Source organism: Panthera uncia, chromosome A2 (assembly GCF_023721935.1).
Source record: "Panthera uncia isolate 11264 chromosome A2, Puncia_PCG_1.0, whole genome shotgun sequence".
Taxonomy (NCBI): Eukaryota; Metazoa; Chordata; class Mammalia; order Carnivora; family Felidae; genus Panthera; species Panthera uncia.
Genome location: NC_064816.1, coordinates 114,655,581 through 114,674,121, shown reverse-complemented (window position 1 = coordinate 114,674,121; position 18,541 = coordinate 114,655,581). Strand labels below are relative to the sequence as shown.

The window sequence follows — 18,541 nt, the reverse complement described above, 5'->3', positions numbered from 1 at the left end:
CAGTAATATCTGCAAGCACCTCCAGATAGTAATTACTTAAAAATCATAACGCTTATCATAAACATCTATGAAAATCTTAGAGCCTTAATTTGTGAATCAGTATCGGGCTTCTGGGAGGAGATATTGCACTACATGATGTAGGGATATGGAGAAACTGTGACTTATCTCCTGGTTCTGGTTAAGGAAAAAAGAGTCAAATATTTTTAATGCACTCATTCCGTTTTCAAAGCCATCACATTAGTGTTTTCTTTTTTTTAAAGAAAGCACACATTAAAAAGACCTCATGCCCAGCTTTAGTTCTGCCTGCTCTTTTTTTCTGAGCCCCTTCCCCCTTTCTCCCTTTTGAGTCCTAGTAAAATGTTGTTCATAGGAGGCAACCTTGTGTAAAGAAATACTCATTTTCAAGAAAAGATCCCTATAAACAACCTAGAGAAACAAAAACAGTAGCTCACAATAAAAATGACAAAAACAATCTGCTTGGATATAAAATCTCAAGAGGACTGGGATATAAACTTTAGGAGCTGGAGATGAATTGATAGGTTGTCCTGTGTTGCAAATAGCTCTGCTATGTAGGCTGACATAGTTGAAAGGCAGAACACATTTCAGCAGTTAATTATAGAAATCCGTAGGGCTATGTTTATTGGTTGCAGGAGGTTTATCCCAGCTAAAACCTAAATAAACTGCAAAGAGAGGATCTGGTAGGACATGCTCCAGAAACCAATAAATAGATTTGGGTGAGAACCCAAATCTAGGAGACTGTCCCAGTAGCTGGAATGATTTTTCCCCCTTGCTTCCTCCCTTCTTCCTTTTGGTTGGTGTAGGGTAGAGGGTTGGGGTGGAGAGACAGCCAAAGAAGGGAAATTGTTTTCATACCAGTTACAAATCTGAACCTTGCACTCTGTGCCAGGTTCTGGAAACATTGCTAGCATGCCCAGAAACATGACTGAATCTGCTTGGAAATTATTCAGTTCCTTTCCTTTCTGTAGGCACTTCCAACTCTCTGCTTTGACGTGAAGCAAAAATGAAGGTCAAAGTCAAATCTGTTGATTCTACTACTTAGATTAAAAGGTTGGGTGAGCACAATCTAGGCAAATGATTAAGTAGAAAGAATTTAGGGAGGGGGTGGACACCCTGGGATTTCTATTCTCCTAGCCACTCCTCACTGTTTTTCTTCCTGTACTACCTTTCCAGCAAAGGTTGCAAGTCTTCCTTTGCATGTCTCACAACCCTTCGCTGGGGTCAGTGGAGATGGAAAGCCCTGCAATTATTGCCAAAGGGTCCCGAGATTCAAATATGTACACCAAACACGGGCAGAAGAGTGAAGAAACATCTCTCTTTGACCCAAACACATTTAGACAACTTTCTGGATTTTCATTTATCCTTAGATTTTGCTTATGAAATGCAGAATTTTCAAACACTAGAGAAATACATATCAGAGAGTACAAGTTACTAGTAATTCTACCCTTCAAAGAGAACAAGGTTCCCAACTTGTTTTCCTACTCTTTTTCAAATTTGTGGAGAAACTGTTGTGTTAAATAAAATCAAATTAAAAGTTACTACATTTATGGTAGATTTCTGTTGTTCCTCAACGAACAGATGCTCAAAATACAAATACTAACATCAGGAGATCCGCAAATTACTGAAGTTAAACATGGGTCCCTATACTTTAAGAAAAGCTAGGAATTTCTGCTCTTGCCTAAAAATTGCAGCAGCTGCGAACTAAAATTTCGTCTCCGTCTCAGTGGAAGCAACACACGCCGTTACACCCTCCGAGGGGCGGTTCTGCGAGGTCAAGAGCTCGTTGGAGGCTGCAGCGAGCAGCAGCCACCGCCTCTCACACACCCGCTGCGTTTTGATAAACAAGGAGACTCGCGCCCGCTGTCTGTAGAGGAAGGAGGAGCTAGGGGGCGGGGCCAGGCCCTTGATGTGGGTGGGGCTCGAAAAGCCTTCCTATTGGTGGTTAGCGAAGTGAGGGGACCTGAGAATCTGATTGGTCTGGCCCCCTGTTCATAAGCGGATTGACGACCCCTGGCTCGCCGGGCCGCGCCTCTCGGCGTCGCGCTCCTCCCCTCGTGGGTGGGTGCCGACCCCGAACTGCAGAGCGCGTGCGCGCGCGGCCCCACGCCGCGGCGGATCCCGCCTGCTCCGCCGCGCACACTCGCAATCAGTGGGCGAGCCGGGAGCCGCGGAGGTCACCGCGGGGAGGCGGGGGGGCCGGGCAGCATGGCAGCCTCCTTACGGCTCCGTGGAGCCGCCTCCGGCCTCCGGTTTTGGAGCCGCCGGCAGCGTCCGGCAGTGGCCAACCTTGCAGTGGGTAAGGACCTCGCGCCTTCTCCCCCAGTCCCTCCTCTGGCTGCCCGCTTCTCGCTCCCTGACGGCAGAAGAGGTGTTTTCACGGGAGGCGCTGCGGTTGGATCCGGGCTTAAAACCCCCAATTTTGGCAGGTCCCAAGGCCTGGCCTCTTCTGCGGCTACCTCTCGCACAGCTAGTGCTTCGTCCCCACTACCCCCGCCCGGGATCCAGATGAATGGCGTTCAGCGTCTTTTTTTCGAGACTTAAGGGGTGGGAAGAGGTGGGGGTAAGGGAGGAGAATTTGGCTCCGGGGCGTGCTTTTTGGAGTTAGGAATCCGAGGACAATTGGAGGGCCCAACCCCAAGGGCGACCGGCCATCTACCCCTGCGACTCCTGGGCTTACAGCTCCCGTTGACCTTTCAACCCCCCCCCCCCCCGGGTGCACCCTGGCAGGCGAACCTTTGGCATCGGGGCTTGATTTTTGTTTAACCACCTTAATCGCGTAGGATGGTCTTACACAAGTGGTTGTGTTTACAAACCAGGTGACAAGTCCAGTAAAGTTTTAAGTCACTTTTGATTAGCAAGGCGGGCCGCCCCTGCCGCCCTTTCTTTGCACTGCTGTCAAATTATTAACCAAGACACTTTCAGCGTCCTCAAAATTGTGGCCTGAAGCTATTCTGTTCCTTCCCCCGCATACCATTTTAAGTTATGACAGCTAATCATCGGCTTAGGAAGAGGCAGGTTTTAGATCCTCAGAGATCTAATCTTTTGTCAGTTTTCTGGTGAAGAGCTGGAATGAATTAGGGCATCGCAGCAGGATTTAGAAAGTAGTTCTTGATTCTTCTTCATTCTTCCTCATTCCTGCATTTCTACTACACAGTTCTACTAATTGAAAAATTGGTTGATTTGTGGGGATACTGCCATTGTAATAGTGGCAGTAATAGTTCTTTCAATTCCTGCTTTCGGTAAGAGTTTGAGAGTTTTAACAATGCATTGTTGAGCAGTTTCATACCCAGGATTTTTTTTTTTTTTTTAAAGCCTTGGTATTAATTTTTTCTGATCACTTAAAACTGTAGCAGGCTGGGAACTTAGTTCTTAATAGCTCCCCTTCCTCCCGCTGGGTAAAACCTAAGAACAGTGAATTTCCTATCTGGCTTGAGACAGGCAGGCTCCATGTGATTCAAGAGAACAGATGTCTGATACAGAATCACCGTAACAAGATACAAACTCACAGAATCTGCTAAACTTGAGTGGAACCACTGTTTGAGCTAACATGTATGTACTGAGCTACAAAAAATATGCCTCCCACTTTGGAGATACTTAAAAAGTATATGTATTAGTCACTTCTCCACAGTACTAAATGTAGCACCAGTTTTCACATGAATGTGTTATTCTTTCAGTTTTGATTAGCCAGGGAAGACATATGTGCTGTTTAGTGGTTTTACAAGGTGTTCTAATGATATTTTAATGAACCTTTGATGTACCCTTTAGAGTTATGAAAGTTCTTTCAAAAGCGCCGGAGGCCTAAAACTGTCATACTTGCCTCTAAACTAGATGGGTCTACTTCACAATGCTGGCTAGGCATATAATCTTGTTCTTTAGGTTCTTTGACCCAAAGGTGTATGAGTATAGATTTATGATAAATTTTAAATATTTCATTTTTTCGTGATGACTTAAAACTTCAACAATTGTTTTTACTCAGTGCAATTGTTTCAAATGTTTCTGTTAACTTTCCTAAATTTACTTTTATGTTAATTTTTTTTTGAAATTGAAGTCTTAAATTTTTTTTTTAAAGTTTTACGTGCAAATTTAGAGTTTAGGGACATAAAGAAAAAGAACATGTTCAAATAGTAACATTATTTAGTGTTCTGAATTATGTGGGATATTTGTTTCCATATTATGTTTAGGATGGTTATATCATGGATGATACCATTGGAAAGATCCATACAATTTATTTACTAAAAAAAAGAAAAAAAAAAAAGACCTAAATGTTCCCGATTAATAGCATATCTTAATTTTAAAATGTTTAAAGCATCAAAAAGGAAAAATAAAAGAAATATTAGGCCGTACATATATTACTATTTTATCACCATTTATTAAAAAGTTTTGTTTTGGGGGGCACCTGGGTGGCTTAGTTAAGCGTCTGACTTGTGCTCAGGTCATGATCTCGCGGTTTGTTAGTTCGAGCCCCACGTTGGGCTCTGTGCTGACGGCTCAGAGCCTGGAGCCTGCTTCGGATTCTGTGTCTCCCTCTCTCTGCCCCTCCCCTGCTCACGATCTGTCTCTCTCTGTCTCTCAATAATAAATAAACGTTAAAAAAAAAATTTAAAAAACCCCTCCCAATTATAGGCCCTTTGTATTTATTGTGACTCATCAGCATGTACATGGAAAAATAATTTCTATCAGGTCATCTTAAAATGACCACCTAACCAAAGGTGGAATGGGAAAATTAACCAGCATCATGTGCAGAAATGGGAATAAGTTTTTAAAATTACTGGCTCTTTTTTGTATGTATGAAATCTGTTTTCGGTTTTCAATTTCAAAATATTCTCTATTTTCAAAGGAACACATACTATAAATGAAATATGTGGCATTTTTCCCTTAAACCTCTAGGGTCGTACACGACACTCTGAAAAGCTCCGTGTTGTCCTTGGACCGAAAGTTGACCTTAGGCTGGTGAGATTATGTAGGGAGGATATGTATTTCTAAAATGTCTTGACTGAAATGATAAAGGTCTTTGTAGAGTAAGTCACCACCCTTAGTTTGGTAATGGTATTAAAGCAAATAATATAGTTCTGACATAATATCATGTGATAAAGTAGGATACAAAGTCGTGTATACCATATAATCTCACAATATAATGAGGAATTGCACTTAAAAGACTGGAAGGGCTGCGCAAAATGCTAATAGTGGTTATTTTTGTGTAGTCAGGTAAGCTCTTCCCCTTACCATGATACTTTTCATATTTTCCAGTTTTCTTCAATTTTTGCATTTTCAAATTTAGAGTAGCCTGGTTTTTGGTAGTACTGAATGTTACCAAGACATGGATAGCTTTGCCCCTGTCTCACTGGAGAAAAAGAACATAACCTATAAATTTGTATCTGTGGATTTAGAAACTAATGTTGCCAAATTTTGTAGCTGGTTTCTTTATCATTCAGCCAATGTCACCTGTGTATTGTGTTGACTGATTTTCTGCCAGCCCGATTATAGCTTTGGTCTAATTCTGCTGTTTCTACACATTGATGTGTGTGGCTTATTTAAAGGAAGATATATTATTTAAGTTTGAAAGCTTTTAGGGTAATAATTCTATTATACTTATTTGAATTTCTACCTTTTTGGGAGCATATTCTTTTTTTAACAAAAAAGTTTATTTCTTTTGAGAGAGAGAGAGAGAGAGCACACACACATACACACACACACGTGTGAGCGGGCATGGATCAGAAAGTGAGGGAGAGAGAGAATCCCAAACAGGCTCTGTGCTGTCAGCGCAGAGCCCGATATAGGGCTTGATCCCTTGAACTGTGAGATCATGTCCTGAGTTGAAATTAAGAATCAGGTGCTTAACCAACTGAGCTATCCAAGCACGCCGGAAGCATATAAAATATTGTCTGAGCACTCCTGATGCTTCATCTTAACTAAGAGCTTCTTTCTTTAGATAGAGAGCATCCCCGAAAATACTCTCTATCCCTTTTTCTAACACTCTGGCCCTCCTTACCTGCTAGGCAAAATGGGAATTTGGCCTAGGACTTGTACCCCAGTGCTCCTGCTTGACTACTGGATAGTGAAAGTAACAAATACTTATTGACTCTCATGTGCCAGTCACCATTTGACGCTTTACATGTATTATCTCAAGCAGTCCTTAAGTATCTTCAGGTAACCTGAACTAGTTACTCTTGTTGATAAAACTTAATGGTTAGAGAAGTTAAGTAACTTGTCAGTTCAAGGGCCATACATCTAAGAAGTGACCTTGCCTAGATAGGAACCTAGGTCTTCTAAATTCAGAGTTCTTAAATAGGATCAGTAAATACTCTCTTCTCTTTTGACATTAAATCATATAATTATACTCTCCTTTTCTGTCTTTGCTCCAAGCAAAGGTGAAATGAAGAGAACAACTGAGGCCATAGCTGGGCCTTGACTTGAACAACTTACATCAACACTCTACTTCAGCTCATCCAAAATATCATTGCTAGACATTGCTATACTGTCAATATTTCAAAAGTTGAACTAGTCTTCTGGTTAATATCCGCCCCCCCCCCATTCTGTTAACCAACATGCTGTATATCATCATCCTTACACTTGGTCCTGTGACCCCCTTTTCTTCCCCCAAATACATAGACACTTTTCTGCTCCCTTGTTTCGTTAAGTTCCTCTCTAGGTTTGTCTCTATCCAGCTGACACTTCAGACTTATTTATAATCAGGGATTTCAGCAATGCCTTTAACAGTATTCTGGGTATTATTTTTTCTCCACCTCCTGCTCTCATTCTGGGTAACTTCTGTTGTCTGTGACCTGTGTTCTTCTTGGCTGCCACTTAAGTAGTGTTACCGATAGTCACAGAAATTTGCTGATTAGATACAATCCTTTTGCTAATTTCTAGTTCATTCTCTCTTCCATATTCAGATTACTCACAGCATTTCCAAATATTTTATTCAGGGCTGTCAGTCTGTGGAACCAGTCAGATGTAGAGAGATGGCATCACAATGATTGGTTTAGTTATTTTTTTTTTTTAAGCTTATTTATTTATTTTGAGAGAGAGAGAACCCAAAGCAGGCTCCACACCGCCAGTGCGAGCCTGATGCAGGGCTTGAACTCACACACCACAAGATCATGACCTGAGTTGAAGCTGGGATTCTTACCTGATTGAGCCACCTAGATATCCCATGATTGGCTTCGGTTATTTGGAACTTGACCCTGGGTCTGGGAGGAAGGGATGTTAGAGAGTCAACCTGCAATGTTTAATGGTTGCTGCAACACATTATCTTTGCTGGATCTACTTTATCACCATCTTTATGTTGTAATTACTTCAGAACTGACTTTTATCCCCATAGGCCCATTTGATGAAACCTCTCTCTAGTCATTCACTAATATAACATTATTAAACACTCATTATATGCCAATTCATCTATTTTACTTTATTATAAAAGTAGCTACAAAAGTTATATGCACATGGTAAAAACTCAAAAGATTGTAAAAAATAGTCTTTTCTCTAACTCTGACCCATCATTCTACCTCTCTAGATGTAACTACTGTCTCTTACATACTCTTACAGAAATTTAGTAAAAGTTAATGCATATGTATTCTTTTCTCTCCTTGTACATGGCATGTTATTATGTATAATGCTCTTTATCTTTTTTTGACTAAATGACCTATCCTGGAGAATTTTTCATTATACTTTTAGATAACACATTCTTTTGAACATCTGTATAATCTGTCATTGTATCGATTTTCTGTGGATTAGCAAGCGTCCTCTTAGTGTATATTTGGTTTTTATGAATTAAGTGTCCTGTTAATGTGTTTTTAGTTTACAGTTTTTCTGCTGTTACAAATAATACTATGATAAAATACATTTTTGTGTTCAGAGTTTATATGTAGTATGAGTCAGCAAATTATGGCCTATAGCCGGGCCCCTGTTTTTGTGAATAAAATTGTATTGGAATACAAGCACAATCATTTGTTTATAGCTTGTCTCTGGCTGCTTTAAAACTAGAGTGGATGAGTTGAATAGCTGTGACATAGGCCTCTTGGCCCAGAAAGCTGAATTTTTACCTGATCCTTTAAGAAAAACTGTGCTGAGCCCTCAGTATAGCATAAATTCCTAGACATGGAATTACTGCGTCAGAGTACGTGCATTTTGTTTTTTTTCTTTTTAAAACATTTTTTTTAATGTTTATTTATTTTTGAGAGAGAGAGAGAGAGACAGAGCATGAGCAGGGGAGGGGCAGAGAGAGAGGGAGACACAGAATCCGAAGCAGACTCCAGGCTCTGAGCTGTCAGCACAGAGCCCGACAGAGTACATGCATTTTAAATTTCAATTTCATAATAAAATTCAGTTGTAGATCATTTTTTTTTCAAATTGCCATCCAGCAAGCTAACCTCATATGTAATTCTGCAGTGTGTGTGCATGTTTTCTTCAGTCCTTCCTTGCTAGTAGTCTTACCAGAGAAAGAAATTTGTTCATCTGATAAGTGAAAAACAGTATTACATTGCTTTGTTTTATACTGTTCCAGTTATGACAGAATTGAGTGTACTTTTAAAATTTTGTCATCTACATATTTTGTTGTTATTTTGTGATTTTTGTCTACTTTAAAAATGGATTATTCATATTTTCTTCTAGATTTTAAAGAGCTGCTTGCATATAAACTAAAGTAATGCTATTTCTATTTTGTGTTGCAAGTGTTTTTCCTAGTTATTTCTATTTTGTCATGTTTGTGGTATTTTTTCCATATAGATATGCTAAGTTTTTTTCCCCTTTGTTTTATTATGAAAAGTTTCAAGCAAAAGTATTCAAAGAATAATACCATGTATATCTATGTACTCTTTGGTTAGAGTCAACAATTGCTACCATTTTGCCATATTTGCTTTATTTTTTTCCAAATATATTCATATCCTGCCTGTATCATTTAAAAGTAAAATGCAGATATCATGATACTTCAACCTAAATAATGCAGGGTGAATCTCCGTAGAATAAGGACGGTCTTCTCCATAACGAAACTATCACTGAAGATAATTAGCATTTCCATGACATGCTTTTATATCCAGTTCGTATTTAAAATTCCATAATTTTCTTAAGAAGAATACTTTTATAGCTTTTCTTTTCTTTTTTTTCCAAATCATGATCCGTTCAAACTTCACCCATTGCATTTGGTTGATGTATCACTTTAATATCTTTTATTTGAGAATTGTCTTGTTTGTTCTGTAAACATGTTGATTTTTTAAAAACAGCTTTATTGCAGGGCACTTGGGTGGCTCAGTCAGTTAAGTGTCTGCCTCTTGATATTGGCACTGGTCATGATCTCATGGTCGTGGGATCAAGCTGTGGCAGGCTCTGTGCTGAGCATGGAGTGTGCTTTGGATTCTGTCCTCCCTCTCTTTCTGCCCCTCTCCTTCTCATGCTTTCTCTCTCAGTCTCAAAATAAATAAAAACAAACTTAAAAAAACAGCTTTATTGTAATATAGTTGACTTATAATAAACTGTACATATTTAAAGTACACAATTTGATGAGTTTTGACATATGTATTTACCTGTGAAATCATCACCTCAATCAAGATAGTGAACATAGTCGACACTCTTCCAAATTTCCTCCTGTCCCTTTACATACGCAAATACTTGTAGTTACGTATTTTCACTGGATATAGATTCCTACCTTGACAGTTGTTTCAGTACTTTAAAGATGATGCTGTACTGTGTTCTCACTTGCTTTGTTTCTGACAAGAAATCTGCCTTATCTTTGTTCCTCTGTATATAATATCTTTTCCTCCGGCTGCTTTTGAACATTTAGATTATGATGTATCTTGGTATAGTTGTGTTTAAGTTTCTTCTGTTGGGGTTCATTGAACCTGTTGAATTTTGTGGTGAAGATTTATAGTTTTCATAAAATTTGGACATTTAAAAATTAAAAAAAAATTTTTAAATATTTATTTTTGAGAGAGAGGAATAGAGTGCGAGTCGGGGAGGGGCAGACAGAGAGGGAGACACAGAATCTGAAGCAGGCTCCAGGCTCTGAGCTGTCAGCACAGAGCCCGTTGTGGAGCTTGAAATCCTGAACCGTGAGATCATGACCTGAGCTGAAGTTGGACGCTTAATTGACTGAGCCACCCAGGCGCCCCAATCATTTTCATCTTACACATGGTCATTTTCATCTTGCAAAATTCAATTTTGGGTCTTTTTGTATCTTCCTATCTCTACTTTTAGAATATATGAACTACAGTTCTTACAACTTTTAATATTCTTGTCCTCTAATTTTAATATCTTTGTCAGTTCAGGGTTGGTTTCTTTTTGACTTCTAAATGTTGACATTCATATATATATATATATATATATATATATATATATATATGTATGTACACACACATACACACACACATACATACATATACACACATATATATACACATCCCAGGCAGGCTCCACACTGTGAGCTCAGAGCCCTGACATGGGGCTTGATCTCATGACCATGAGATCATGACCTGAGCTGAAACCAAGAGTCACACACTTAACCAACTGAGCCATGCAGGCTCCCCTGTTCTTCAGTCTCTTTAACTCTACTCTCATTTGGCAGTTTTATCAACTGCCATGATTTCAGTTCTCACCTTAAAGCAGATTGTTACCAAATATGTCTCTTTCTCATTCTATCTCTGAGATGATTATAATTAGTTATAATATTTCTAAGTCTGTGGGACATCTTTCAGCTCATTGACAGTTCACAGTTACTTTAAGTAAAATGGAGATGGTCCTTTTTCGATTTCTCCACTTAGGTTATTGATAGCATTATTTTGTTGCTGTCACCTTTGATCTTTTCCTTATTTTAGTCCATAATCCAATCTACTGCTGTGTCCTTTTACTTCTTTGAAACATCTTGAAATATTTCTCATTTCTGTCTTTTCTATGGCCACCATCTTTTATTAACTCTGACCTTATTTATGAACTCAATGTTTGCCCCCCCCCCCCCTTATATGTTGAAATCCTAATCCCCCATGTGATGGTATTAGGATTTGGGACCTTTGGGAAGTAATTCGGTTCTAAGGGTGGAGACCTAACGAATGGGATTAGTATCCTTAGAGGCAATAGAGCTCATCCTCTCACTCTATGCTCTGTACCATTTGAGGATATAAGAAGATGGCCATATACAAGCCAGGAAGTGGGCTCTCTCCAGACACTGGATCTGTTGCCACATTGATCTTGGATGTTCTGGCTTCCAGAACTGTGAGAAGTAAATGTTAGTTGTTTAAGCCATTCAGTCTATGGTATATTTGTTATAGCAGCTCAAACGGACAAAGACAGACCTATAGTAGTATTACTATTATATTTATGGTAGTCTTTGTATTAGTCCCAATAGTTTATTTTTGCTATTGTTACCCTTGAGGAGACATATCTAGAAAAATGTTGCTAAGGCCGACAGTGTCAAAGAGATTGCTGCCTGTGGCACTGCTTCTTGCTTACAAAATATAGTCAGATTGTTTAGCATGCTTCCCAGCCTTCCACATGATGGTTGCATTGTTTGTTTCAATCTTAATTTTTGTTGTTTTGTTTCTTTGTGCATCCTCTAGGAAGAATGGAGGGCAGTGTCATACAGTGGTTAAAAGTGAAGAACTTAGAGTGAGACTTGACTGGATTTGAGTCTTGGCATTGCAGTTTAGTAAGGTCTTGGGCATTTTATTTAAATTCACTAAGTGTCACGGCTTTCAACTGAAAGGCATAATGATAAGATATGATGACAGTGCTATTTATAAAGTGCTTAGTATCTGGAAAGGAATCAAATTGCCAAGAATATTCATGTTTACTGTTACTAATTTTTTTCTTGGCTTTCCTATTTCCTTGCATATACTCATGTTCCTTTTTTATATGGAGTTCCCTTCCTTCCTACTCTCCTTTCCATTTGAAATCCTAAAATACTCAGGTCAACTGCTGTCTTTAAGTGCCAACCAGATGAATTCTCCATTATGTCAGCACTGTTTTTTATACTTCATCCTTGACTTTCTTGTATTAGTGTTCATGTACGTAGTTTATTTCCTTTTGGATTTTAAGCTTGTTGAAAGCAAGGACTGTATGTCATTGTGTCTCCTGTGGCATCTGGCATGGTTCATCGGAGAGTTGCTTCATATTTGTTGAGTGTGTGAATGAATTGTGGTTCTGCCATACTTATTGTTTGACCTAGAGTGAGGTGCCTGTTAAATGGACTGTCTACAAATCACAGTCTTCCTAATTTCTAATGTTTTTAGTTAAATTACACCTTTCTAAGCTTAATACCATTGTCTGGCACAATAGTTATTAGCATTATTAGTTATCAGTGTTAGAGTTCTCATACAAAGTATACTTCTCATCTATTTAATATCAAAATAAAATTTCAATTAGGTGTCATTTCTCTGTCATTGAACCCCTGGTGAACCAGAAAGTCAGACACAGGACTCCTATTATACCCACAGTGTTAAACTTAGCACTGCTAAGGTGATGTTGCACAAGAATAATGCCCATATTTAATGGAAATGTTAGAGTCAATCATCAAGTGTAGGAATTAAATAAGCTTCTAACCCAAGAAGACCTCTATTTCTTTTTCTTTTCTTTTTGTTAAAGATTTTATTTTTAAGTAATCTCTACAATGTGGGGCTTGAACTCACAAGATCCAGATCCAGAGTCACACTCTCCACCAGCTGACCCAGCTAGGTGCCCTGGAAGACCTCTATTTCTTAAGCTTTAGGGCTTCAAATAATTTGCTTTCAGTCAGGCTAATTGCATTTAGATTACATTGAAGGAAGAGCAGGGATTCATCAGTTGAGAGGACCTGGAACTGAAAGGGTGACAGTGATTAGTTGGTACGCTACACAGTTTTATCATGGGAGTCTTTGGGAGACAGCAGAAATAAAGCTGGGAATGACCAGGGAAAGGGCGAGTGGAGTTATTTTTTCTCTCAGTAGTCTGGGAGCTTTTCGAGGGCAAGGACTGTATGTGTCTCGCTTCTGTCTATCTTTGAACTCTATCATAGTATTTCATGCAGTAAATATTTGTTGAGTGGAGTCCTAAATCTAGAAATGAAGAAAGAGTGTCTAAGGTTATTTTCATGGCAATGCAAAGTCCCTTTGCTCTCTCTTTCAAAAGGCATTACTTTGAATTGTGTGCCCCAGTATGGTTTCAAAAGGCCTTTTGTGAAAAAAAAATCAACTGAAACAAAACTTGCATGCAGCTCTTTAAAAACAATTTTTTTTTCCTATAAATGGAAATGCCACTCCTCTGAAAGTGCATGGAGTTGTTAACCCCAGCCACTGAAACTGTTACCCTTGCCATTTAAGGCCCATGGAAGCATCCCTGTCTTCTTTCCTGGAACCCAATTCATAAACTGGTGACTTAGTTGAAATACATTCTCCTGGGTTTAACATTTTACTAAGATTCTTAAAATACCATTGGAGGGGGTGGTTTCCATCAATGTGGGTGTAGGAAGGTAAAAAACTTTTCCATTCTTGGACCTTGTCCAAGATAGATGTTTTATTGAATATCTTCAGTGTTTCATACACATTTAAAGGAGATAATATAGATATGGGGAATCTAGAATACTTCATGTAATAGTTAAAGTACTTAACATTTTAGAAATGATAACCTTTTAAAATTTATTGTTAAAAATGATAAAGGGATGTTATAGAGGTAGAAAGCAGGAGAGAGTGCTTGAAACTATGTAGTTGTTTCCTGCAGAACTAAATAAGAAGTGTGTCCATACATGGTTGATATCTTTATTTTTTAAAGTTTATTTATTTATTTTGAGAGAGAGAGGAAGCAGGGGAGGGGCAGAGAGAGAAGGAGAGAGAGAGAGAATCCCAAGCAAGCTCCACATTATCAGTGCAGAGCCCCTTGTGGGGCTCAAACTCTCAAACCATGAGATCACGACCTGAACGGAGATCAAGAGTCAGATACTTAACTGACTGAGCCACCCAGGCGGCCCCCATGGTTGATGTCTTTAAATGTGATTAGATCATTAGTTTAAAACTAGCATTTAACAAAAAAAATTTTTTTAATAGAAAACATATAGGGGCGGTTGGCTCAGTCGGTTAAGCATCTGACTTCGGCTCAGGTCATGATCTCACAGTTCGTGAGTTCAAGCCCTGTGTCAGGCTCTGTGCTAACAGCTCAGAGCCTGGAGCCTGCTTTGGTTCTATGTCTCTCCCTCTGCCCATCTCCAGCTCTCACTCTGCCCCCCTCTCTCTCTTTCAAAAATAAATAAACCTTAAAAAAATAAAAAAACATTAAAACAAAATAAAAACAACAATTGACTTTCTGATATGGAATGAATGTTTACAATAAAAAAATGTCACTGCCTCTGTTGAAAGTAATTTATTGAAATCAGTGTGTTCTAGGTCAATGGCATCTAAGACTCCAGTTGGATTCATTGGACTGGGCAACATGGGGAATCCAATGGCAAAAAATCTCATGAAACATGGCTATCCACTCATTATTTATGATGTGTTCCCTGATGCATGCAAAGAGTTTCAAGATGCAGGTGAACAGGTAAGGCCTTTTCTTTATATTCTAGATTTTAATGTTTAGAAATAGGGGTGCCTGGATAGCTTGGTTGGGCGTCCACCTTTGGCTCAGGTCATGGTCTCATGGTTCGTGGGTTTGAGCCCCACGTCAGGCTCTGTGCTGACAGCTCAGAGCCTGGAGCCTGCTTGGGATTCTGTGTCTCCCGCTCTCTCTGCCCCTCCCCCACTTGCACTCTGTCTCTCTCAAAAATAAATAAACATTAAAAAAATAAATAAAAATTAAAAATAAATGTATGTTTCAATAAGTGACAACTTAGGAGTATACCCAATGGAATTGTAAACCTATTTCACTGTTGATTTTATATGTATTATGTATTTGTTGTTATATATATATATATATATATATATATATATATGTATGTATGTATATGTATATGTATATTGTTGTTAACTTTGATCCAACATCGAAGTGTGCAACAAAGATTGAGGGGGATCTATTCTTGGGCAGGTGACTTGGAGTGGTTCCCAGGTTAGGTCAAAGGGGCTTGCTTTGGCTATGTGTTAGTTTTCTTTCAGTAGCATTATGGACTGTGCTGTGAAACCAGATAGTTTGGTGGAAATAGCTTCCTATGTTATTGAGGGCACAATTTGTCTTAGGACAAGAATAGGCTTAGGTGTTATCATCAATAGCCACATTATGGAAAAAGCCCAAATGTCCATCAACTGATGAATGGATAAAGAAGATGTGGTGTATATACATATACATACACAATGGAAATACTTGTCATTGATTTAAAAGAATGAGATCTTGTCATTTACAACAACGTGGATGGAACTGGATGGTATTAGGCAAAGCTAAATGAGTCAGAGAAAGATATCATATGATTTCACTTATATGTGGAATTTGAGAAACTTAACAGATGACCATACAGGAAGGGAAGGAAAAATGAGAGAAAAACAGAGGGGGAGGCAAAACATGAGACACTCATAAATACAGAGAACAAACTGAGGGTTGATGGGGGTGGGGTTTTGGGGGGAGGGGGAAATGGGGGATGGGCATTGAGGAGGGCACTTGGGATGAACACTGGTGTTGTATGCAAGTGACGAATCATGGGAATCTACTCCTGAAGCCAGGATAATACTGTATGTTAGGTAACTTGAGACTAAACTTAAACAAAATAAATAACTTCGCAATAAAGAAAAAATAGGCTTAGGGATAGGAAACCTAGTTTGAATCCCAGCTTAGATACTTCCCTGCTGTCTTAGTGGGGGCAAGTTAGTTCACCTCCGCTGATTTCCTCATCTGTAAAACGGGAATGTGGACAACCTATGTCATTAGAGTATGAGGCTTAAAGGAGAGAATATATGTGAATGTACTTCATAAATATTTTATGGCAGGACTTTATGAATAAATATGTTATTGGCCATAAGCCAGGAGACAACCTAGAAACACTGTGTGCCCTAATGGATTACAGAGCTGAGTTAGGACAGACCTCTAGTGTTTTGTTTTTAGGCTATCGTTTCAAGAATATTTGGACTAGAATATATCCTGTTAGATGATAGCATCCACTGGTCAGGTCTTATTTGGATTTGTTAAAGTTTATCAATAACTCACGTGACGGGAGATCATGTATTAGTAACATGAATTTGGAGTTTTGTTTTTTGAGATATGAAGGAAATTCTTGTACAAGTTGTAGAGTGGTAACTAAGGGCTGAGTGTAATCCCAGAATTGGGAGAATACTAAAAATTTCCTGAGAGATACAGAAAACAGTGAGAGGAAAAATAAAATTAAACAGCTCACTTCTGGATGATAAACTTGATGGAAATGCTAAGAAATGTAATGCTTATGCACAGAGCAATTTTAGGTTTCCAGAGATTTCTACCTTAGGGCAGCACATGCAGGTCGAATACCTACTCTAGCCGTGCACATAGTGCTGTGGAGAATGAAACAGGTTGAGTTGGATGTGGCAGGGTATTAGGTGCGTCTCAGGTGGCAAGACTAAATAATATGACAAGGGAGTTTCTTTAAAATTGTGTTTGGACTTTAATAAAGTACTGAAGCAGTTTTTGATGAGGAACGAATAATTAACTGTTAAGAGTCCTTTCATTTCACACAGGAACTATAAAAATATTGTAGATAATCTTTGCTTACCTCCAAACAGAAATGGCATAGACTGAAATGAAAGTCACAGAGACAGGATCTCTCAGATCCCTAAATAGAAACGAGAAGATTCTAGGACAGAGACTAGTCATTGGATTTTCCTTTCCCCCACCCTCTTCCTTGAGATATATAAGTGGGTGTGAGGAAGGAAAGAAGATGGATTCTGGGCAGCTACTCCTCCCAGATTAGTGAAGAGTGAAGACTTGCCTCAGCCTCTTGTCTGTAGCTCCCATCCCTGCCCCCGGCACACGGTGGGAAAAGTTCTGTGGATGGTTCACACTGAGGAAACAGCCCGAAAGAGAGAATGCTCTGTTCCCGCATCTTCTCTCCCTCACATCTCAGGTTCCCCTAAGACCTTGGCTCTGTGAGGTCCTCTGAGTGTTGATTGTAAGAGCAGTGGACGGTAGGAGAATGTGAAACTTCGGTGAATGAAAGGAGAAAGATAAAGGCTAAGAAAGCTTTGGGCCTGAGAGGAAAATACCATGCCATAATAAAATGAAGACATTTGTTGGTAAGTGATTTGTGCCGCCAGCCTAAACAACATTTTGAATGGTGGCAGTGTCCTTTGAACAAGTGTGATTTCCTAAGAGCACTACTTTGAAAGGTAATGTTAATATCAACGAATAAGTTCTGGTATATTGAAGTGTCAGTGTTATTATTTCATAGCTATATTTAAATTTGTAAAATGTTGGGCAAAAGAAAAAATGAGTTTCATTCTGCTGCTAAAAAAGCAAAGGCCAGATTTGGAACGGGATGGAAAAATGTAGGTGAAAATCTTGAAACTTCTTGCCGCTGTGCACAACAGTGTAACGGAAGGTTTAATGGTTCAACGGTTCAGAGCCTATTTGTGTTGACGCTTCCGTTTTGAGAACACGTGTCCCCTGCCTTTCTCCCAATATTGCTGTGTCAGGTGAAGCTGATAAAATGGCAGCCAAAGAAAACAAGTCCTCCCCACGCCCCCCCCCTCCGTCCCACCCCCCACAAAGATTGCACAGACTGGCTAATTGGTTTCTAATGTTGACTGTGCTTTCAGTGGGAAATTTGCAGGGAGAGAAAGTCCCAAAATAGAGATATCTGGATCAAAAAGCAACCAGCTGGTTCTAACGATCTTTGGACATTTCCTCGAAGAAGTGCTTTTTCTTTTTTAAAAAGCAAAAAGTGGGGATTTGGCATTTGATGTAACCTAGAGTTGGGCGAGTGGTCCGAGGCACAGTCGAATTTGGGCACAGGTGTAATCAGATTCCTTTCTGTCTGCCTCTTGTCTCTGCTTTGCTCAGCGGCTCACCCCTCTCCTCAAGGTGCAAGATGGACACCTGCTGTATCAGCTGAAGAAATGCTTTAGAATGTTCTGATCCTGCTTCAAGCCTTAGCTAGTGGTAGAAGGGTTATGAAGGAACCCTAGATGGGTTATGAAGGAAATAAAGACTTGACATGATAAAAATCTTTGACATGTTTGATGGTATTTAATCAATGTATTTGTGCCTTTATTTATTTATTTTTTTTTCAACGTTTTTTTATTTATTTTTGGGACAGAGAGAGACAGAGCATGAACGGGGGAGGGGCAGAGAGAGAGGGAGACACAGAATCGGAAACAGGCTCCAGGCTCTGAGCCATCAGCCCAGAGCCTGACGCGGGGCTCGAACTCACGGACCGCGAGATCGTGACCTGGCTGAAGTCGGACGCTTAACCGACTGCGCCACCCAGGCGCCCCTATTTGTGCCTTTAAATGTTAACCTATTCTAGGGGTGCCTGGCTGGCTCAGTCGGTAGAGCATGAGACTCTTGATCTTGGGGTCATGAGTTCAAGCCCCACGTTGGGCACAGAGTTCATTAAAATAAAAAAAGTTTGGGGCGCCTGGGTGGCTCAGTCGGTAGAGCGTCCGACTTTGGCTCAGGTCATGAT

General features: G+C 39.5%; 1 protein-coding gene and 1 non-coding gene across 3 annotated transcripts in view; both read left to right on the top strand.

Moving 5' to 3' along the window:
* The first annotated feature begins 2,089 nt into the window (after positions 1-2,089).
* Positions 2,090-18,541, top strand: part of HIBADH (3-hydroxyisobutyrate dehydrogenase) — a 108,783-nt gene continuing 92,331 nt past the window's right edge. Inside the window, exons 1-2 of one of the 2 annotated variants that reach the window (XM_049642940.1) lie at positions 2,090-2,314; positions 14,342-14,502. In XM_049642940.1, the coding sequence (XP_049498897.1) occupies positions 2,224-2,314; positions 14,342-14,502 (252 nt within the window). In that variant the 5' untranslated portion in view covers positions 2,090-2,223. Of the gene's footprint in view, positions 2,315-2,732; positions 3,568-14,341; positions 14,503-18,541 lie in introns of those variants that run through there. The other variant, XM_049642941.1, reaches the window with a different exon arrangement.
* TRNAK-CUU (transfer RNA lysine (anticodon CUU)) lies at positions 18,387-18,459 on the top strand. Its single transcript has one exon. It is a non-coding gene; the product is annotated as a tRNA-Lys (tRNA).